At 40.3% G+C, this 23,748-nt stretch overlaps 2 protein-coding genes and 1 long non-coding RNA gene across 3 annotated transcripts in view; 2 read left to right on the top strand and 1 right to left on the bottom strand.

Moving 5' to 3' along the window:
• map2 (microtubule-associated protein 2) overlaps positions 1-23,748 on the bottom strand; it is a 235,391-nt gene that overhangs the window by 11,312 nt on the left and 200,331 nt on the right. Inside the window, exons 15-16 of the mRNA XM_034185765.1 lie at positions 22,283-22,375; positions 16,886-16,967 (exon numbers count right to left, since the gene is read on the bottom strand). Of these exons, the coding sequence (XP_034041656.1) occupies positions 16,886-16,967; positions 22,283-22,375 (175 nt within the window). The remainder of the gene's footprint in view (positions 1-16,885; positions 16,968-22,282; positions 22,376-23,748) is intronic.
• On the top strand, positions 1,633-4,009 carry LOC117524043 (myosin, light chain 1, alkali; skeletal, fast). Its single transcript, XM_034185764.1, has 4 exons — positions 1,633-1,779; positions 2,005-2,178; positions 2,256-2,333; positions 3,622-4,009. Exons 1-4 carry the CDS (start codon positions 1,710-1,712, stop codon positions 3,648-3,650), a joined length of 351 nt encoding a protein of 116 aa, XP_034041655.1. The 5' UTR covers positions 1,633-1,709; the 3' UTR covers positions 3,651-4,009.
• LOC117524047 lies at positions 8,216-20,735 on the top strand. The gene is made up of 3 exons (XR_004564687.1): positions 8,216-8,349; positions 13,627-13,631; positions 20,726-20,735. It is a non-coding gene; the product is annotated as an uncharacterized LOC117524047 (long non-coding RNA).

The raw sequence follows: 23,748 nt of genomic DNA, 5'->3' as shown, positions 1-23,748 counted from the left end.
CACACTTCCTGAGGTACGTTAGATTTTGTGACTAACGTTTATACAGTCAGTAAATGTGGTGTCCCTCACACCTTATTATATTGAGCTGTACGTTAGTCATGTATCGGCTTCCACTGCAGTGGAGTTTTGTGAACTGGATGTTCCATGCCTGCAGGTTGGGAAGCTGATTAGTAATCAAGCCAGGAAGTGTTTGCTGTTTATGTACACCTTTGAGTGGTCTCTCTGTGTGTAGAGTGTGGACTCACATAATGGTTCCTTCTTTCACAGACTCGGTTTGTTGCGGCCACCTGGGGGGTGTCGGCGGGGTCCTTGGGTCCGAACGGCTTCTGGCTTCGGACCATTAGCGCTGCTGGGAGCGCACCGTATCACCACCACGCCAGACCGCACACTCTTTTGTTGTTTTGTATCACATCACTGTTATGTATTAAATTCAGTTATCCTTTGTACCGTGCTCTGCTTATTTCATACTGGGTCCTTCAAACGCTGGTCGGTTCTCCGAGCTGCGTCCGACACATAACACTCATCATCGGTTTCTGCAATCTTAATTACTGCTGTAATTCTGCAGTGTATTTTTTTGGAGTACACATATATCTATAGCACTGAACAAAAAAGTGAGTATTTTTGCACAGTACATTTAAATTGGTCTCCTGTAAATGCAACGTTATTTTAAAATGTCATACAAATTACAGCAACAAATTCAAAAAGCATTATATTAGGAAATAAAAAAAAAATCATAAAATAAATGAATAATGTAATTAAATAAATTATAAAAATATGAAATAATGAAATAATAAAAAATAGGCAGCATGGTTGTTTAGTGGTTAGCACTGTTGCCTCACAGCGAGAAGGTCATGGGTTCAATTCTCTGTGGCCTTTCTGTGTGGAGTTTGTATGTTCTCCCCGTGTTTGCGTGGTTTTCCTTCCACATCCAAAGACATGCGGGTTAGGCGGATTGGACTCTTTAAATTGTCTGTAGGTGTGCGAGTGGGTGTGAATGTGTTTGTTTGTGGCCCTGCGACAGATTGCCGTCCTGTCTTGGATGTACCCTGCCTCGCGCTCTATGTCTGCTGGGATAGGCCCCAGCTCCCGCGACCCTTGATTGGACAAAGAGGTTGAAGATGAGTGAGTGTATAATAAAAAAAACATTTATCTTTTAAGGAATGTAATATTAAAATAAATAAGAAAGTAGTAAAAATATACAGAAAAAATATCCAACTGTAATCTTTCAATGAAAATGTAAGAAATATGTAAATAATAAACACGACATACAAAACGACCAATAAATAATAAACATATTAAACTCATGCACTCTCTCCATATATATATATATATATATATATATATATATATATATATATATGTGTGTGTGTGTATATTTAAAAAATTAATAATAAATGGATCATATAAAATGGAACTGATGTTTTGAAAGGAAAATAATAAATTATCATTAATAAATTAATTTAAAAATAATACAAAATAAAACATAAATTGACAGACAGAAAAGTGTTATAAACTTGCTTTTGAGAGCACCTCTGACATACATACATACTATATACACACACACACACACACCACACACACACACTAATAGGATAAATTCAGGGTTATGCTCCTCTCTCTCTCTCTCTGCTCCAGACTACAGGGAGGCATTTGGCCTTTTCGACAGGGTGGGTGACAACAAGGTGGCTTACAACCAGATCGCTGACATCATGCGCGCTTTGGGACAGAACCCCACCAACAAGGAGGTGAACAAAATCCTGGGAAACCCCTCTGCTGAAGGTAGGATTTATTAATGGCCTAATCGTTATACCATTGGACGATAACATACAGAAACACCGCATGTATGCAAAAGTATGTACAGGACTCAAGCACGTTTTATTCAACTTGAGGTTTAAAGGTTGTGACCACAGCGATAAAACTATACATTCAAACATCACTGAAACGCTCTCGTGTTGATCGTACAAGTAATAATGTTGTAGATGATTTGGTTTTCCTTATGTGTAGAAATGGCTAACAAGAGAGTAGAGTTCGAGGGCTTCCTGCCAATGCTCCAGACCGTCGTTAACAGCCCAAACAAGGCCGGGTACGAAGACTACGTTGAGGGTCTGCGTGTCTTCGACAAGGAGGGCAACGGCACAGTGATGGGTGCTGAGCTGCGTATCGTCCTGTCAACACTGGGTGAGTCAGGCCACCAGTGTGTCTGCGTGTATTTATGTGTGGCTGTGTTGCTGATCTTCCTCTGTCTCCCCCTACAGGAGAGAAGATGAATGAGGCCGAGATTGATGCTCTCATGCAGGGACAGGAAGATGAGAATGGCTGTGTCAACTATGAGGGTAAGCTACAAGCACAAATGGATCACATTCTACATTTAAGTGCACATTAATAATCATTCACAAAGCTAAATTTGGACAACTATTATGCTCTAAATCTAAACATTGCAAGTGATTTTTATCTGTAAAAATACGTCATACTCCACCTGTCCTTCCAAGCATGCTTCAATGGATGTTATGCTACACTTCAGCCTTAATAATGGTCAAATATTGTGTCAAATTATTTACTTTCAAAAACTAAGTTTATCCAAGTTTACAAGTTGCATACTTCTTCTAATCTAAAAGTATACAAGTATACCTTCAGTTTACTTGTGCACTTATACTTGATAGATAATACTTAAAGCATCTGTCAGTTATATTGACAAGTGTACAGAAATGTTTCGTATACGTTCAAGTATCAGAAAGTTACAGTTTACATCTCTGGTTTGCATATTTGTGTGCAAAAACTGTGTTATTTTACTGGCATCCACACCTGTTCCTAATCCAAGGTCAACCTGGCATCCACTAGCATCCAGCAGATGGCAAACATGTCTATGGGATAATACACAGGCAAAACAAAATTATTCACCAGATTTTATTCAGTGTAGCCTTGTTATAAACCAGCCAAGCGGCTGAGTGCTCTTGTTTCCAGTGTAGACGGTTCCAGGATATATTCCATTATATCCATGTAATGTGGTTTTGCTTCAGGAAGGGCATTCGGTGTAAAAACTGTGCCAAATCAACATGCAGACCTTGGATCTGCTATGGAGACCCCGAGTGAAACATAAGGAAAAGCTGAAGGGACATACTATTTCATTTTCATTTTATTTTATTTGTATAGCACCAAATCACAACAAAGCTGCCTCAAGGTGCTTCACACAAGTAAGGTCTGACCTTACCCACCCCAGAGCAAGCACAGGCGACAGTGGTAAGAAAAAACTTCCTCTGATGATATTGAGGAAGAAAGCTCAAGCAGACCAGAGTCAAAGGGGTGACCTACTGCTTAGGCCATTCTAACAATAACAAGGTTTTGCAAAGTTTTACAAAGCTGAAGAAACAAAACAGGAAATCAAACCAGGAAATAGTACAAGTCGTTTTAGTGTTACAAATTGACATTTCCTGTTGCTTGACAAGAAAATGTCATTTTCTATGTGTTTGTTCTGTGATATTCAAATTAAGGTTCTGAAGTGTGTAAGCATCCAGATCTGTCGAAATGCTTTACTGACTTCATTTGTCTAAACCGCTTGTTTTTCCTCACTTAATTTCTCTTTCTCTCTTTGTTCACACATTCTGCCCCGACTGTCATCTGCAGCCTTTGTCAAGCACATCATGTCTGTTTAAGGACCCTGCCACTGCAGTGGTGAACATTGCATATGCGCAGACCCCATGGTGTCGAGACATCCACTCGCTGTTTCCAACACCATCTGAGGAAACAGGGGAACAAAGGACTATGAGATATTTCTTAACCCTTCTTTGGTTTTTTTTTTTTCTTTTTTGTCCAACTGGTGCTTCTCCCACCCTCTCTTCCTCCTTCTCCCCTTCCAACCATTTTGGACACCTTCCTTATTTCCCACAAGATGTTTCCTTGATCTGCTTCACCTAAGTCGCCCTGTCTCGGTGGGGTTTTTGTCTCCACTGGTTTTCAGAGGAACAGAACGAGGGAAGGTGGAACGATGGCATCCATCATCTCCCGTCACTTACTGTCTGCCTGACTCATCTAGTGGAACTGACTGGTTTCGGCCCAGGACTGGCCATAATATGAATCCACTCCTAACCCAACACTGCCCCGAATCTTAACTTATTGTACTCTCTCCTCTGCCATTTCACAATAAACTTTCCATAAACTCCCATTTTATTCATGATTTCTTTTTTCAAACAAGCAAAGTAGGCCCTTGTGAATGTACAGACCCTGAGCTGACTGTGGGCTGTAGGATGAAATTCAAAAACAGTGTGATCCTGGTTCATTGCCTTGTGATTTAATGTTTCAACAACAAATCAACAGGAACATTTCAAAACATTTGTTTTGATTCGTTGGTGACATACGTAGGCCCAGACTACATCTCATGCTCATGCTAGCTCACTACAGTATATACAGTAGTGTTCAGAATAATAGTAGTGCTATGTGACTAAAAAGATTAATCCAGGTTTTGAGTATATTTCTTATTGTTACATGGGAAACAAGGTACCAGTAGATTCTGTAGCATCTCACAAATCCAACAAGACCAAGCATTAATGATATGCACACTCTTAAGGCTATGAAGTTGGGCTATTAGTAAAAAAAAGTAGAAAAGGGGGTGTTCACAATAATAGTAGTGTGGCATTCAGTCAGTGAGTTTGTCAATTTTGTGGAACAAACAGGTGTGAATCAGGTGTCCCCTATTAAGGATGAAGCCAGCACCTGTTGAACATGCTTTTCTTTGAAAGCCTGAGGAAAATGGGACGTTCAAGACACTGTTCAGAAGAACAGCATAGTTTGATTAAAAAGTTGATTGGAGAGGGGAAAACTTATACGCAGGTGCAAAAAATTATAGGCTGTTCATCTACAATGATCTCCAATGCTTTAAAGTGGACAAAAAAAACAGAGACGCGTGGAAGAAACGGAAAACAACCATCAAAATGGATAGACGAATAACCAGAATGGCAAAGGCTCACCCACTGATCAGCTCCAGGATGATCAAAGACAGTCTGGAGTTACCTGTAAGTGCTGTGACAGTTAGAAGACGCCCGTGTGAAGCTAATTTATGTGCAAGAATCCCCCGCAAAGTCACTCTGTTAAATAAAAGACGTGCAGAAGAGGTTACAATTTGCCAAAGAACACATCAACTGGCCTAAAGAGAAATGGAGGAATATTTTGTGGACTGATGAGAGTAAAATTTTTCTTTTTGGGTCCAAGGGCCGTAGACAGTTTGTGAGACGACCCCAAACTCTGAATTCAAGCCACAGTTCACAGTGAAGACAGTGAAGCATGGTGGTGCAAGCATCATGATATGGGCATGTTTCTCCTACTATGGTGTTGGGCCTATATATCGCATACCAGGTATCATGGATCAGTTTGGATATGTCAAAATACTTGACATACAAAATCTTGGTTCCAAACCAACATTAATGTTTTGGAGTGGCCTGCCCAATCCCCGGACCTAAATCCAATTGAGAACTTGTGGGGTGACATCAAAAAAGCTGTTTCTGAAGCAAAACCAAGAATTGTGGAATGTTGTTAAAGAATCTTGGAGTGGAATAACAGCTGAAAGGTGCCACAAGTTGTTTGACTCCATGCCTCGCAGATGTGAAGAAATCATGAAAAACTGTGGTTATACAACTAAATAATAGTTTAGTGATTCACAGGATTGCTAAAAAAGCAGTTTGAACATAATAGTTTTGAGTTTGTAGCGTCAACAGCAGATGCTACTATTATTGTGAACACCCCCTTTTCTACTTTTTTTTACTAATAGCCCAATTTCATAGCCTTAAGATGTGTGCATATCATGAATGCTTGGTCTTGGTGGATTTGTGAGAATCTACTGAATCTACTGGTACCTTGTTTCCCATGTAACAATAAGAAATATACTCAAAACCTGGATTAATCTTTTTAGTCACATAGCACTACTATTATTCTGAACACTACTGTACATCAAATCAAGGGTCTTTGAAATTGCACAACTACTATCAGGGCGTTTAAAAAAGTCTGCCATTGCAAAATGGAAATTTCTCCAGCATACTTGGGTATGCCACATCTAATAACTGTTAACAATCAAGGTCAAAGGCAGGCAAGATGGTGGTGGTGTAGTATGTCTGAAGTGTGTCCTTGCTACTGGTTGCTTACTTCTACTACATTCAACAGTAAAGGTTGAGTAGTATGCACTAACCGATGTTAAATAAATACTAAGTATTCCAGTACTGAACCAGTTTAGCACAGCTCATGATGTCTTGGACTCCAGAAGAAAGATCGGAACAGGTTTTGAAATACTCCAGAGCAGTGTTTCATGTTAGCATCACTAATCTGTAAAAGAGATGAAAAGTTTGGGCCACATATTCTGTTGGTGAATACCAGGTTCAGTTTTTTTGTTGTTTATTTTATCTTGTATTTACCCCATCTAGTGGGCACAACGATATGCCCTACAATTGGGCAATGCAGTCCTCATTTGAGGTGGGCAATAAAGGGTTAAAAACTTACGTATGTGACGCAATAATGTTACATCCGGCGGACACCCTCGTCTGTCCCCATCAGACATGGCATTTCTCTGAGTTTTTGGAAAAAAGTACACAGCAAAAAGTGAAATGCAAAGAACAAGTGAAGATGCAGCAGAAAGTGAATGTGTTGTGGTTTGTTTATAACCAGAGCTCAAACATGTCGCAGCAGTTGTGCAGGCGAGAGAACACAACTACTCTGTCAAGGTGTGTAGGATAACACTTACCGACACGACCTCTTCCATTTGCCTCGTCTTCCCTTCTCCACTGGGAACTGGGAAAAAAATTGCAATTTTCGCGACTGCTTCAGTGATTTGCAGCCAAAAACAAAACGGTACACAATTTTTTCCATTAGAAAGTGATGATGTGTTGTGCAGGCTGTCCCCGGAGGTGGTTAAATCCCGCAATATCACACAGGGGTTCAAAAACAAGACTGGCACTGCTCAATTGCTAGCTGTTACCTGGGTGGAGCACATCAATGAGCACACAGCATGAGTTTAGTGGTTCTAACCACAGCTGTTTGTCATTTCTCACAATTTATCCAGGATCCATTCATCTTACATAACTGATGCTCGTGAAAGAAGGCGCTTCCACGAACCATCCAGCAGGTGGCAGTGTGCCTGTCTAATATTACGATTTGTCCTAGCGCAAGAAAGTTCATTAGATGCAACAGGGTTTGATCTAATTATACTTCCTTTTAATTTTCTGAGTTAGAAGATGACATTGTTAATTGTTTTTGACCCATTGTCTACCAAAGCTGGCTAGGATGGACTAATTCACTCACTCACCCACTCATCTACACTTTTGCTATCGAAGCTCTGCTGGTACAAGCATGGGGAAATAAAAGTCAGCCAGCTGAATAACAAGAGCAGTCCAACACCGATTTTTAGTCCTTTTTATTGTCATTAATTATCATAATTAGTATCATATCAACAAGAGGAAAAACTGCGTACATCTACTTTTAAATACATTTACAGATGCTGCGGGGTGGAGCGATGAGGAAGAGGCACACGAAGATGGGGAATGCCAGAAATACACACAAGCAAACAACAGTCGCAGGTGAGGCAAGTATTGTTACTGGAAGGAGGCAGATATACCACAAATGATGTCGGAAAAAGAAACGTGATTACCAAAACACATTTCCAAACAGGCACCACCGGCTCTGTCGTTTTCTTTATAAAGTCCCCCCCCCCAACTTTCTTCTTGCACACATTCACACATCTTGAAAAAGCATGGGCTCTGCACCGCACGCATACACAGACACATTTTAGAGTAGCTGCATCTTTCACTGGAATTCAGGCCACAAACGTCTTTATCATGAGTCAGACAACAGACAGTCCTGATGGGTGCAACATCCACCTACGGCAGGGGAGCAAAGGTCGTCAGCCCCCGTGAAGACAAAATCCTCAACTTTTTAGGATGTGTGGAATGCAATTCAGCTCCGGCATTTAATATTGTTCTGACGTATAAATAGGCTTGAACTGAGAAAATACGAGTTTGTGACACTGGTCAACAGGACTGGGATACATTCCTTAGCAACACCAAATCAGTTGTCTGACACTTTCACATAGCATAACAATGTAACCAACTAATAACTACAAAACATGAACTTGTTTTGTTTTATTCAATAATTGAGGAAATAACTTACTAAAACCTTGTTTAAATTACAAAATAGCCTCTTTTAATATGAGAATCAATACAATGCTTGTTATACACATGACCTAGATCTTGCAATATTGCAATTTACATGTATTATTTTATAGCCGTATCATTGTTTAAAGCTACAGTGTGCATGATTTAGTGTCATCTAGTGGTGAGATTGTAGATTGCGTTATGCCATTGTCTGGCATGATTTGTTTTCCTTTGCTTCCCTTTTCTCCAATGACGATGGAGGTTCCTGTGTCCCTGCCTTCTCTTGTGATAAGCAATAGTATGTCATAGTAGCACGTAGGTGCCTTGTGGGCTCCTGTATCAATATGGTGGTGCCAAAAAGGTTGCTGCCATGAGGTCGGTGGCTCCCACAGCGATATGGAGGCTCACTCTGACCTGATGAAAACCACAGGTGATAAGATGTTGCAGGTAATATACACGACTGAACAAATGCTATATTCCATTTATGCTAACAAACGCCCCTAAATCCTACACACTGTAGCTTTAAGGTGATTTGAGGAGAAGTGGATGTCAAAAAATTTGTCTTTGTGTACATCTTTCTATATATACTTGTTAAATATATACTGGATGACAGGAAGAGCTTGCAGTAAGGGTGCTTGGTTGGTTCAGGCGTTTGGCATCCATGCGCCATTTACAGAGAAAGAAACAAAATGCACTGCATGGTGTGCCGTCCATGTCACTTCCTGTTTAAGTAGAAAAAAAAAAGCCTTCCTTAAAACAATCACCAAAGCCAAAATCAGGTTTGGTCCTTACTGTAGACCACCTCCTTCATACAAGACAATCTGGACATCTGGATTTGAAACCACTGAACTATTCTATGCAACATCATTCAAAAAGAGAGGCCATTACATTAGTAACTGGAAAGAGCACATTTGTGGGTTCAGAATAGGCAAAAAAGAGGACTCAAGTACAGCAGCTCCTCGTTTGAGTCTCTAGCTAGTGTTGGTGTTTCAGTGGTGGATCTTGGAATGAAGATGTTTTGAGACTGTGGGTTAGCAGAAGAGTAGTGATAATGGTTTGGCCGAGTAGGTATTTTTTTTTTTTAGGGAGTATAAGGACCAGGTGACAGCAAACCAGAGATTCACTGTTCACAAACCCTGCTGGGCCAGAGCAGCAGTGACGTCTTCAGCCAGCATGGCTAACTGCGGCGACTCCATATGTTGAGGGCTGCCCGGAGGACAGGTGGCTCTCCCGGTGGAATTGCGGAGAATAACGAGCCTGACAGACCTGGTGACTGGACGACAATCTCAGCACCATGGTCCACTCGTGCCTTAGCTTGGTCCCGGAACGTCAGCCTGTGGCTCTCAATCTAACGGAAACATGAGAAGGTAGATGGTCAGATGTGACGCAACAATGGCCGATGTTTACATGGAGGTAGACTCAACCACTCTCCTGTTTGGATCACTACCCAGAGGCTGCAGCTGTGACTCCTGGCTTCTGAGGCACTTGGAGAATGACTGCACTCCAAACTTTATTGACTTTAGATTTGCTTTGACCATTTCATGACAGCGGTGTATACTGTACCTTATGGCTAACATCACTGGCAGTTAAAGGAGTACAACAAGTTTTTGAAAGACATATCCATTAAAACTAAGTTTTTAAATATAGCTAGGTTCACAGTGGTGCAAGTACTAACAGTGTTCATCCCTTCCATCAAGAAGTCTCCCCAAGTTAAAGCCGGGAAGTCTGGAAAGGGTACAACTTGTGATGTCCAGGATCCTGTGTGGTGACCCCCGAGTAAAAAGGAAGCAGTCAATTGAACCTATATACTGCAGCTGGTTTCATATATCCGAAACCATGACACTGTTTTAGTTACAGTAGTGTTCAGAATAATAGTAGTGCTATGTGACTAAAAAGATTAATCCAGGTTTTGAGTATATTTCTTATTGTTACATGGGAAACAAGGTACCAGGAGATTCAGTAGATTCTCACAAATCCAACAAGACTAAGGATTCATGATATGCACACTCTTAAGGCTATGAAATTGGGCTATTAGGAAAGAAAGGTAGAAAAGGGAGTGTTCACAATAATAGTAGCATCTGCTGTTGACGCTACAAACTCAAAACTATTATGTTCAAACTGCTCTTTTAGCAATACTGTGAATCGCTAAAATAGTATTTAGTTGTATAACCACAGTTTTTTCATGATTTCTTCACATCTGTGAGGCATTAATTTTGTTGGTTTGGAACTAAGATTTTGCTCATTTACTAGTGTGCTTGGGGTCATTGTCTTGTTGAAACACCCATTTCAAGGGCATGTCCTCATCAGCATAAGGCAACATGACCTTTTCAAGTATTTTGACATATCCAAACTGATCCATGATACCTGGTATGCGATATATAGGCCCAACACCACAGTAGGAGAAACATGCCCATATCATGATGCTTGCACCACCATGCTTCACTGTCTTCACTGTGAACTGTGGTTTGAATTCAGAGTTTGGGGGTCGTCTCACAAACTGTCTGCGGCCCTTGGACCCAAAAAGAACAATTTTACTCTCATCAGTCCAAAAATATTCCTCCATTTCTCTTTAGGCCAGTTGATGTGTTCTTTGGCAAATTGTAACCTCTTCTGCACATCTTTTATTTAACAGAGGGACTTTGTGGGGGATTCTTGCAAATAAATTAGCTTCACACAGGCGTCTTCTAACTGTCACAGCACTTACAGGTAACTCCAGACTGTCTTTGATCATCCTGGAGCTGATCAATGGGTGAGCCTTTGCCATTCTGGTTATTCTTCTATCCATTTTGATGGTTGTTTTCCATTTTCTTCGACACGTCTCTGGTTTTTTTGTCCACTTTAAAGCATTGGAGATCATTGTAGATGAACAGCCTATAATTTTTTGCACCTGCGTATAAGTTTTCCCCTCTCCAATAAACTTTTTAATCAAAGTTCTTCTGAACAATGTCTTGAACGTCCCATTTTCCTCAGGCTTTCAAAGAGAAAAGCATGTTCAACAGGTGCTGGCTTCATCCTTAAATAGGGGACACCTGATTCACGCCTGTTTGTTCAACAAAATTGACGAACTCACTGACTGAATGCCACACTACTATTATTGTGAACACCCCCTTTTCTGCTTTTTTTTATTAATAGCCCAACTTCATAGCCTTAAGAGTGTGCATATCATGAATGCTTGGTCTTGTTGGATTTGTGAGAATCTACTGAATTTACTGGTACCTTGTTTCCCATGTAACAATAAGAAATATACTCAAAACCTGGATTAATCTTTTTAGTCACATAGCACTACTATTATTCTGAACACTACTGTACTTCATCATTGCTATAATAGTCATGGAGACACAAATCTTGCTGTGTAGATATTTTTTATTTTACAGGTACAGTAGTGTACTAAAGCCACTTTTCCACTACAAAGCACCAGCACTACTTGGCTCTACTCGGTTTGGTTCCAAGCGCGAGCTTTTCTACTGCAAATAGTACCTCTTCAACGTGGGCGGGGTCAGCAGAGCAAACTGCAGTGACGTAGTTTTATACGCGACACAAACATAAACAATGGCGAACTCCGTGTGTTTACTGCTGTGAGTTTTTAAGAGAAAGTTGCTGGCGGCGAGAAAAACACGCTTGAGACGTACAGAAGACTTTGGGAATTCATATGAAGATGAAGACAAGAAGGTACAAGCTGCTAGAGATGAAGAGACAAAGCATGACGGTAAGCTAATTGTTAGCTTCCTAAGTATCTCGTAAATAATAACTGTAGGCTCTCGCTATTAACTATTAAAATTGTGGCTGTCAAAATAAAGCGTTAATTTAGATTAATTACAATACCTATCAGGCCTTCAGTCACACTTTGCTCCATTTTGTTTTGACGTCAGTGACTTGGTCTGTAAATAAAGACGCGTTTCTGAGCAATAAACGTGTTAATGTCAATACTTTTTTTTTTTACCAAAGTAACTTGCTTTGATAACTTATTGTTAAATCTCAAATGTGGGACTTTGTGCATTTACTGACGTTCACGCACAAAATGTTGATTCGGTTTTAATGACCGTTAATTAACGTCGTCACTGAACTTGAACAGGCTTAAAACACATTAAAAACGTTTCTTTTTCATCTGGATTTAAATGTTCAATGGATAAATTTAAAATATGAAATCTAATAAGATAATTATTAAAGGAGTCATATTGTGCAGAAAGAATCAGCCTCCAAACTCCCACAATTCTGTTTTTATAGACATTCTTTATAATATATCCTTTTATTGTCATTGTACACATAAATACAATGAAATCTGCCTGCATTTAACCCATCCAAATTACACTTAGACAGTTCTCCCAATTTAAGACCAATTTACAGCTTGTTTAATACCTTCTTGATATGTAACAAAAATAACCCTGATCCTTTTTTACCTGATTATTAAATGCCCCAAACACACACAGATCTGAGTTTTTTAAAATATACCTGCAATTAAATGATTCATTTAGATTAATCACAAACCCTGTAATCACATTATTTTTTTAATAACCTGACAGTACTAATTAAAATATGTATGCTGTGTGTGTGTTTCAGATGGTTTTCTCAGAGTCACCGCTGCAGAGGTTCATGCCACGGAATGGGACACCTTTGTCATCACCATGTTATACACCAGTTATGTTTCACTGTGATTTTTTTTTTTTAACTAAGCAGCCTTTCAAAAACTTGATGTCTTCCCTTAAATGATGTTTTCAGAAACTAGAGCTGACACTCACCGTGATGTGGCCTCCACCAGGAATGTGGTGAGCATTATCCAGGGAACCCACCTTGGCTTGGCTTTGTCTTTGAAGTCCAACTTCACACTCTCAATGCGAATATTACCTCCTCCTGAAAAAGAAGCATTGAAAACGTAAAATTTATGACAGCACGATGCATCGCTACCAAGCTTTTTAGTGAATTTTTTAAAAGTTTTTAGACCATGTGTCATGCCCCACTCAAAGGATGCACGGCAAAACAATGTAAAACACAAAATGTGACCAGCAGGTGGAGCTCATCATAGTGCTCCTGGACTTCAGTAGATGCTTGATCATGTTAAATACAATGAAGATGATGGAAAGTAGACCAATTTGCACTGATTCGTGTTAAGAAATACACACAAGACTGCAAAGTGACCAAGGAATCAATCCAATAGTTTCCTTTAGTCTTCAAGAGACTTTTGAACATTTATCCTAATATCATAAATAAGGATTTGCAGCTCCTCATTAAACCTGTGTTGCTGTTTTATGTTGAAAGCTTTTTTCTGTATAGAAGGTTTTGAGGCTACGAAAAACTTGTGTCTCGCCAGTCATCAATGTTAAGTCTTGTGAATTCCACCCAGTAGGGCCTAAATCATCAGAGGCCATGCTAGTATAAAAGCTAAAAGCAGTACTGGATTATTGGTACTCAACTGTTCCTGATCCCTTGGTGTGAAATAATGAAATGTTCCTGAGTGAGATAAAATGTTGTGGTGGTCCATTATTTACTAGTTACATGTTCACAGTAGATGTCTGCCATTATCCCAACACAATAGAGAGAAATTAATTTGTGGACAAAGAAGAATAAAAGCAAAATAAAGTGTAGCACTCAGCAGCTGTATGGAGTTCTAAGAAATAATTTGCACAAACTCAACAGTTCTGCAGTGCCAAAGCAAAACACAAGGCTACGGCATTACTGTTTGGACTAAAAGCCAAAATTTGTGAACAGAAGTCAAGAACCACACAATTAGGGGATAAATATCTTGCCAATTGCAAATTAGTATTAATAATTACAGAGACTGCAAGTTTTGCTCTTTAACCCACTCACACAAATTGATCAAGTGACCCTGAGGATGAGCTTTTCTGACACTCTCATCTTAAGCTCCTCTCACAAGTGCAACAAATAGCCTGTGGCCAAATAATAATATACATCACAATCACTGAGCTTTGGAAATGTTTGAAAGATGTTGATAAGCCAAAAACAACTTGCACATTAACTCCTTAACACCTCTGTGGCTGTACACATGCAGGCAGAACACACGTTAAACATTTGTTCTTCATGACACAGATGTTCACGCATGACACATCTGGGGAGGGGAGGTGATGGTCTAGTGGTTAAGGCATTGAGCTTGAGACCAGAAGATCCTCGGTTCAAATCCCAGCCTGACTGGAAAATCACTAAGGGCCCTTGGGCAAGGTCTTTAATCCCCTGTTGCTCCCGGTGTGTAGTGAGCACCTTGTATGGCAGCACCCTCACATCGGGGTGAATGTGAGGCATTATTTGTGAAGCGCTTTGAGCGTCTGATACCGATGGAAAAGCGCTATATAAATGCAGTCCATTTACCATTTATGACACACTCACGCGACTCCAAATACTTGAGTCTGTAAGTCTGTTTAGTCTGCTTGAGGTTTTTTTCTATAATAATAAAAAAATGCCAGAGGGAGTTTTTTATGACCACTTTTGTCGTTGCTCTTGCTCAGGGGGTGGGTAAGGCTAGATTTTACCCTTGTGAAGTACCTTGAGGGTGACTTATGTTGTGATTTGCCTCTATATAAATTGAACCAAATTAGCGAGCACAACCTTTGAAATATGCAAATCACAAAAAACACTTATTCCCTAAAGAATTCAGTTGAAGAGTTGAAAATTAATCTGTCACTGAGATCCTGAAGTGGAGCATCCAACAGAAAGAAAGAAAGGATGAAAGAAAGAAGAAGCCCTATAGCTCTGCCAGTTCTCACAGCGTACATGCGACCTGAGTTTGTCTCCTTGGCATGACTAGGACAACAACAACAAAGTGTTTCACTGTTCACACCCACTTCACCTGCTGCAAAAGGCAAACTGTCTTCATAATGTGTACGAGCAAAGATCGGGGTGTGCATGAGAAGGGTTTTGTGTGTGTGTGTGTGTGTGTGTGCACAAAGTACAGAGGCTATGGCCATTGAAGTAAGTATGTGGTTGTTCTGAAGTACACTCAACAAAAATATAAACGCAACACTTTTGGTTTTGCTCACATTTTGTATGAGATGAACTCAAAGATCTAAAACTTTTTCCACATACACAATATCACCATTTCCCTCAAATATTGTTCACAAACCAGTCTAAATCTGTGATAGTGAGCACTTCTCCTTTGCTGAGATAATCCATCCCACCTCACAGGTGTGCCATATCAAGATGCTAATTAGACACCATGATTAGTGCACAGGTGTGCCTTAGACTGCCCACAATAAAAGGCCACTCTGAAAGGTGCAGTTTTGTTTTATTGGGGGGGGGGGGATACCAGTCAGTATCTGGTGTGACCACCATTTGCTTCATGCAGTGCAACACATCTCCTTCGCATAGAGTTGATCAGGTTGTCAATTGTGGCCTGTGGAATGTTGGTCCACTCCTCTTCAATGGCTGTGCAAAGTTGCTGGATATTGGCAGGAACTGGTACACGCTGTCGTATACGCCGGTCCAGAGCATCTCAAACATGCTCAATGGGTGACATGTCCGGTGAGTATGCCGGCCATGCAAGAACTGGGACATTTTCAGCTTCCAAGAATTGTGTACAGATCCTTGCAACATGGGGCCGTGCATTATCCTGCTGCAACATGAGGTGATGTTCTTGGATGTATGGCACAACAATGGGCCTCAGGATCTCGTCACGGTATCTCTGTGCATTCAAAATGCCATCAATAAAATGCACCTGTGTTCTTTGTCCATAACACACGTCTGCCCATACCATAACCCCACCGCCACCATGGGCCACTCGATCCACAACACTGACATCAGAAAACCACTCACCCACACGACGCCACACACGCTGTCTGCCATCTGCCCTGAACAGTGTGAACTGGGATTCATCCGTGAAGAGAACACCTCTCCAACGTGCCAAACGCCAGCGAATGTGAGCATTTGCCCACTCAAGTCGGTTACGACGACGAACTGGAGTCAGGTCGAGACCCCGATGAGGACGACGAGCATGCAGATGAGCTTCCCTGAGATGGTTTCTGACAGTTTGCAGAAATTCTTTGGTTATGCAAACCGATTGTTTCAGCAGCTGTCCGAGTGGCTGGTCTCAGACGATCTTGGAGGTGAACATGCTGGATGTGGAGGTCCTGGGCTGGTGTGGTTACACGTGGTCTGCGGTTGTGAGGCTGGTTGGATGTACTACCAAATTCTCTGAAACGCCTTTGGAGATGGCTTATGGTAGAGAAATGAACATTCAATACATGAGCAACAGCTCTGGTTGACATTCCTGCTGTCAGCATGCCAATTGCACGCTCCCTCAAATCTTGCGACATCTGTGGCATTGCGCTGTGTGATAAAACTGCACCTTTCAAAGTGGCCTTTTATTGTGGGCAATCTAAGGCACACCTGTGCACTAATCATGGTGTCTAATCAGCATCTTGATATAGCACACCTGTGAGGTGGGATGGATTATCTCAGCAAAGGAGAAGTGTTCACTATCACAGATTTAGACTGGTTTGTGAACAATATTTGAGGGAAATGGTGATATTGTGTATGTGGAAAAAGTTTTAGATCTTTGAGTTCATCTCATACAAAATGGGAGCAAAACCAAAAGTGTTGCGTTTATATTTTTGTTGAGTATACTTATGCAAAGAAAAAACTAAAAGTGGACAAAACCAACAGAAAAACTATATCACATTTGTTATCACAAGTACTCCAAAACCGCAATCACGTGTGTTATCTATGACATTTTTGTTGCAAGTGTGAGAGTAACCACCCTGGCCTGAGTATCACTACATCTTGGAAATTTCTCCACATTGAGTCTTAAAAGTTACCTGGCCGATGATGGATGTTGTCTAGTGAGCCACACTTGGAGGTCACGTGGCTCAAGTCAATCTTCTTGTTTTGTATCTGCACCTGGAAGATGTAAAGTCAAAAGATGCTCATGTCAGGGGTTACTTGTTCACAAAGGGGTCATGAAAGCCTGACTGCCTGTCATGACGCACACATACGGAATCCGAGAAGATAAAAATACCTTTCCTCTTCTGAAGAGGACGGCTAACATCCTCAGCAATAATGCTGCTTGAACAAAACAGGAGGATTTTGAGGCAATAACTGTGAGTGAAAGGCTGCAGTAATAATGTACGTACATGCTGATGCAGCAACAGCTAACTGCACGTAATTAAGAGAAAAGATGTGAGAATGCCACCACCAGCAACTATTAAATAACAGTGCTCATGTTCTGCTCTCTGGAGAACTGACGCAAAATCCAATACACACACTGCACATAACAGTTAATTGCTTCCTGGCATGATACAGCACACACACCAAATCTGCCAAATATGCATCATCAAGGTAAAGATTCAATGCACATTTGAAGGTAGCCTCAGGTAGCGAGAGGGGAGTGCGCTTGGTGGTTCTGTAGATCTGAAGGGGAAGAAAGCAAAATCAACATAAGACATGTTTAGATGGTACTGGTTCTGCACAACAGTCATCCAAACTGTAGCTGCAAATTTTCTGCCACAATGTAAATTTCAGTAAAACTCCTGTGCAGTCGCACCCAATGGTGCATACACTGGAAGGACGGGCATAAAAGCATTTCTTGAGAGGAAAAGCAATGCACTGTCTGTGTTGTAACTCTCATGCATAGAAAGCAACAGCCCCCCTCCCCAAAAGAAGGTTCAAAGTCACGTTTTTGTGGATAAAAAGTGGAGAATTCCACCTGAAGCCTGACTTTTTCAGGCACTGTGATGTGTAAGGAGTGAAATGGTGACACAGCACAGCCTGGCTATAAAGTGTTAGACACAATAGACCACTCAGAGAAATCACTCGTGGTCAGTGATCACTTGTCAAAGTTATAGATTCAGTGGATATGTCAAGTGGTTTCGTGTTCATTTTGTAAAAGGGGTTTTTGTTTTGAAACAGTCTGATAGAAACAGGTACAATAAGAGAGATAAAATGATGACCAACACAGGTCATGAGCTAACATCACAAACCATGACATCATGATGACACAATGTACAGTAGCGTTCAGAATAATAGTAGTGCTATGTGACTAAAAAGATTAATCCAGGTTTTGAGTATATTTCTTATTGTTACATGGGAAACAAGGTACCAGTAGATTCAGTAGATTCTCACAAATCCAACAAGACCAAGCATTCATGATATGCACACTCTTAAGGCTATGAAATTGGGCTATTAGTAAAAAAAAGTAGAAAAGGGGGTGTTCACAATAATAGTAGCATCTGCTGTTGATGCTACAAACTCAAAACTATTATGTTCAAACTGCTTTTTTAGCAATCCTGTGAATCACTAAACTAGTATTTAGTTGTATAACCACAGTTTTTCATGATTTCTTCACATCTGCGAGGCATTGATTTTGTTGGTTTGGAACCAAGATTTTGCTCATTTACTAGTGTGCTTGGGGTCATTGTCTTGTTGAAACACCCATTTCAAGGGGATGTCCTCTTCAGCATAAGGCAACATGACCTCTTCAAGTATTTTGACATATCCAAACTGATCCATGATACCTGGTATGCGATATATAGGCCCAACACCACAGTAGGAGAAACATGCCCATATCATGATGCTTGCACCGCCATGCTTCACTGTCTTCACTGTGAACTGTGGCTTGAATTCAGAGTTTGGGGGTCGTCTCACAAACTGTCTGCGGCCTTTGGACCCAAAAAGAACAATTTTACAAACAAAATATTCCTCCATTTCTATTTAGGCCAGTTGATGTTGATGTGTTTTTTGGCAAATTGTAACCTCTTCTGCACATTTCTTTTATTTAACAAAGGGACTTTGCGGGGGATTCTTGCAAATAAATTAGCTTCACACAGGCATCTTCTAACTGTCACAGCACTTACAGGTAACTCCAGACTGTCTTTGATCATCCTGAAGCTGATCAATGGGTGAGCCTTTGCCCTCAAACTATGCTGTTCTTCTGAACAATGTCTTGAACGTCCCATTTTCCTCAGGCTTTCAAAGAGAAAAGCATGTTCAACAGGTGCTGACGTCATCCTTAAATAGGGGACATCTGATTCACACCTGTTTGTTCCACAAAACTGACGAACTCACTGACTGAATGCCACACTACTATTATTGTGAACACCTCCTTTTCTCCTTTTTTTTTTACTAATAGCCCAATTTCATAGCCTTAAGAGTGTGCATATCATGAATGCTTGGTCTTGTTGGATTTATGAGAATCTACTGGTACCTTGTTTCCCATGTAACAATAAGAAATATACTCAAAACCTGGATTAATCTTTTTAGCACTACTAAGATTACTACATAGCACTACTATTATTCTGAACACTACTGTATGCACCTTTATCTGAACATGTACCAAAGAGGTGTTATTATTTGGTTAGTTTTGGGACCAATATACAGCAAAAAGTTCCTTACCCATGCACAGCATTAGCAAAAACACACAAAATGAGATAAAAGACAAAAATGAGATGTGGTTTGTGTCAGCGTGGCTCCACATCAGTGTGCAGACTATCGCATGTCTGTAGTAATCACTGACACTTTAATAAGGATGGAAAAATGCTGATGTTCCTCTGCATTATGAAAAATGTTTTTTATTAGTATGACCTAAGCAGTGGGTCCCACCTTTGAGTCTGGTTTGCTTGAGGTTTCTTCATCAAATCAACAGAGGGAATTTTTTCTTACCACTGTCGCCTGTGTGCTTGCTCTAGGGGTTGGTAAGGTTAGACCTTACTTGTGTGAAGCACCTTGAGGCAACTTTGCTATGATTTGGCGCTATATAAATTAAATAAATTGAAATAAATTGTGCTAGAAAGTAAGCAATTATTTTTGGCTTCTCCCATTTTTGCTTAAAATTGCCACAGCGGATCTGGCATGGATCAACATGTTGACCTGACACACATTTTTAAACATCACATGCCCTTATTGTTTCAATTCCAAATGTACAGTGGGAGTAGGTCAAGGGTTCTCAAACAGGAAAATAAAAACAAACTGACAAAGAAGTACATTTAAGCAATCTGTAACTTCAAAATCACCTTTATCTTGAGAGAGACAGAGCCAGAGGGAAGAAGTGTCTGTGTTTGCAGTATTCATACAAAATCTTTTCTGTACGGTTGTGTGGACTGTGACTGTGTAGTGTGGTAGGTAACCACTGTTATAAAATCAAAACATACGTATTTGTCTGTTATGATTTTACTGTATTTCTATGAGGAAATGCTCTTTCTCATAGAACCAACTTTTTCTCTCATGTCTAAATTCATACAAAATCTTTTCTGCTGGGGTGCGTGGTGATATGACCATGTTATTTGAGTTTTAAAACATCCTCTCATTTAGTACATTCCTGCACAGAAACATTTTGTCTCTCTCACTGACAATCATAATAATAATAATAATAATACATTTTATTTGTATAGCACTTTTCTAGACACTCAAAGACGCTTTACAACCAAGAGAAAAAAGATAAAAACAATAAGAGAAAACACATTAAAAATCAGGGCTATACATTAAAAGCTAGCTTAAACAGGTGGGTTTTGAGTTCTTTCTTGAAGGAGGGGAGGTCGGGGCAAGCACAAAGTGGTTGGAGCAGAGAGTTCCAGAGGGTAGGGGCGGCAATGGAGAAGGCTCTGTCTCCCCAGGTTCGGAGCCTGGTTCTACAGGGAAAGGACAAAAGGTTTGTGTCGGAGGAGCGGAGAGAGCGTGATGGAGTGTGGCAGTGGAGGACCACACCTGTTTCTGATCCTTCAAGAATCCAACATCCACTATCCATCCAGCAGGTGGCAGATCCATCTATGGGATATTTCATAGGCAAGAGATATTTGCTTTTTGACCTGGTGCATCAAATTCATCGGATGTACCATCGGATTTGCCATATTTAACTTACTGTATAGAAGTATGGGGTAACAAGTATAAGAGTTCACTTCATCCCTCGTTATATTACAAAAACGAACAGTTAGAATTTTGCACAAAGTAGGATATCTAGACCACACAAATGAATTGTTTATCAGGTCCAAATGATAAAAAATGACTGATTTGGTAAAATTTCATACTGCATTAGTAATGTATAAAGCTAATAAAAATAAATTGCCATGTAATATTCAAAAACTGTTCTGTAAGAAAGAAGGACAGTATGGATTGAGGGGATGTGGTAACTTTATAGTGCACTATAAGAACTACTCGGAAAAGTTGGTGCGTGTCGGTATGTGGAGTCAAGCTATGGAATCATTTGGACAACCACATTAATCTGTGTGGAAACATTTAGAAGTTCAAAAAGAAATATAAAGAAATTATGTTATCATAGTACACAAATGAGTAAAAAATGCTTATAGAGTCAGTAAGAAGTGTAGATTATTGTATAGACATTGAACAGTAGTATCAGGTGTACAGCATTATGATAGTAATGATCAGGGTGTAAGACTATTTGTAATTGCTTAGAAGGTAAAAAATGTGTTAAACTTTAAATGAATTGAAAATGATGGAAAGCCATTGATACAATTGTTATTACCTAACTGTACATTTGAATATAGAAAAGTATAAATGAAAAGGACAATATGTATGCATGCATAGATGTATGTGTGTTATTGTGTATGGGTTTTCATGTATTTATAGGTGTACACGTATAGGTGAATGTGCATATATGGGTATATACTGATGAGCACTTGTAAAGGGTTTGAATAATTGAATATGGAGTTGTTGAGTATACTGCTATTGAGAACTGAATGTGTACATTACAAAGAACATCCGAATATGAAAGCAAGCAGAAAGAATTGATGGTGGTGATGGATGATGGGTGATTGTTGTAGTTCATTGCTCGACTATGAGTTTTATATTTTGCGAATTTTACTTAGGGGTGGGAGTTTATAAGTTATACTTCTTCCCACTCCTTTTTGGGTTGAGGAGGCACAGTACATGTACCAGTGTGACAAATGGTGATGAATGTACGTATATGTTTGTTTTATATCTGTATAGCAAAAATTAATTTTTTGCATTTCCATGCATTGGTATGGACAAGCAACCAGACCTTCCTTATTAATTTTTTGATTATTTTTCACAGTATAAAATCCTTGTCGCATGACACAAACCACCACACAAGAAACAGAATAAATCACAAAGAACAGTCAGATAACAGAGCACAATTACGAGTGGGTCACTTCATGACAAACTGTGAAACTGGAGAATGAGGTAGAAAAGGAAAACACTGAAAATCACAACACAAAAGATAACATTAAGACTGAGACAAGACTCACGTTTCCACCTCCTGCTGAGTAGCCCCTCCTGTCCAAGGACCCACACCTAGACTGAACATGGGTATAATCCACCTTAACATTGGGGATGAGAACCTGCAGGGGTGGAGGTGAGGAATGAGGTGGGAAAAGGCTCCGGTTTTCTAGCAGTAGTGCAAGCGGTAATATTTGACCCAGTAGTTCCTCTGTTACTCGGGGCAAAAATTTTTCAAAGGACAAAATGCTCAAATGCTCATTTCCCTGCATAGCTCACAATATGAGCTTTGACTCTACATATACTCAACAAAAATATAAACGCAACACTTTTGGTTTTGCTCCCATTTTGTATGAGATGAACTCAAAGATCTAAAACTTTTTCCACATACACAATATCACCATTTCCGTCAAATATTGTTCACAAACCAGTCTAAATCTGTGATAGTGAGCACTTCTCCTTTGCTGAGATAATCCATCCCACCTCACAGATGTGCCATATCAAGATGCTGATTAGACACCATGATTAGTGCACAGGTGTGCCTTAGACTGCCCACAATAAAAGGTCACTCTGAAAGGTGCAGTTTTGTTTTATTGGGGGGGGATACCAGTCAGTATCTGGTGTGACCACCATTTGCCTCATGCAGTGCAACACATCTCCTTTGCATAGAGTTGATCAGGTTGTCAATTGTGGCCTGTGGAATGTTGGTCCACTCCTCTTCAATGGCTGTGCGAAGTTGCGACGACGAACTGGAGTCAGGTCGAGACCCCGATGAGGATGAGGAGCATGCAGATGAGCTTCCCTGAGACGGTTTCTGACAGTTTGTGCAGAAATTCTTTGGTTATGCAAACCGATTGTTTCAGCAGCTGTCCGAGTGGCTGGTCTCAGACGATCTTGGAGGTGAACATGCTGGATGTGGAGGTCCTGGGCTGGTGTGGTTACACGTGGTCTGCGGTTGTGAGGCTGGTTGGATGTACTGCCAAATTCTCTAAAACGCCTTTGGAGACAGCTTATGGTAGAGAAATGAACATTCAATACACGAGCAACAGCTCTGGTTGACATTCCTGCTGTCAGCATGCCAATTGCACGTCCCTCAAATTTTGCAACATCTGTGGCATTGTGCTGTGTGATAAAACTGCACCTTTCAGAGTGGCCTTTTATTGTGGGCAGTCTAAGGCACACCTGTGCACTAATCATGGTGTCTAATCAGCATCTTGGTATAGCACACCTGTGAGGTGGGATGGATTATCTCAGCAAAGGAGAAGTGCTCACTATCACAGATTTAGACTGGTTTGTGAACAATATTTGAGGGAAATGGTGATATTGTGTATGTGGAAAAAGTTTTAGATCTTTGAGTTCATCTCATACAAAATGGGAGCAAAACCAAAAGTGTTGCGTTTATATTTTTGTTGAGTGTAATAACCTGCTCTATGCAATTTTGTTGGCAGACATATCACAAAGGATTTTTTTCATGACAACGTTTACAAGAGATCTG

Source organism: Thalassophryne amazonica, chromosome 14, assembly GCF_902500255.1.
Source record: "Thalassophryne amazonica chromosome 14, fThaAma1.1, whole genome shotgun sequence".
Classification (NCBI taxonomy): Eukaryota; Metazoa; Chordata; class Actinopteri; order Batrachoidiformes; family Batrachoididae; genus Thalassophryne; species Thalassophryne amazonica.
The sequence above is the reverse complement of the archived record's forward strand: the minus strand, read 5'-3'. Positions and strand labels throughout refer to the sequence as shown.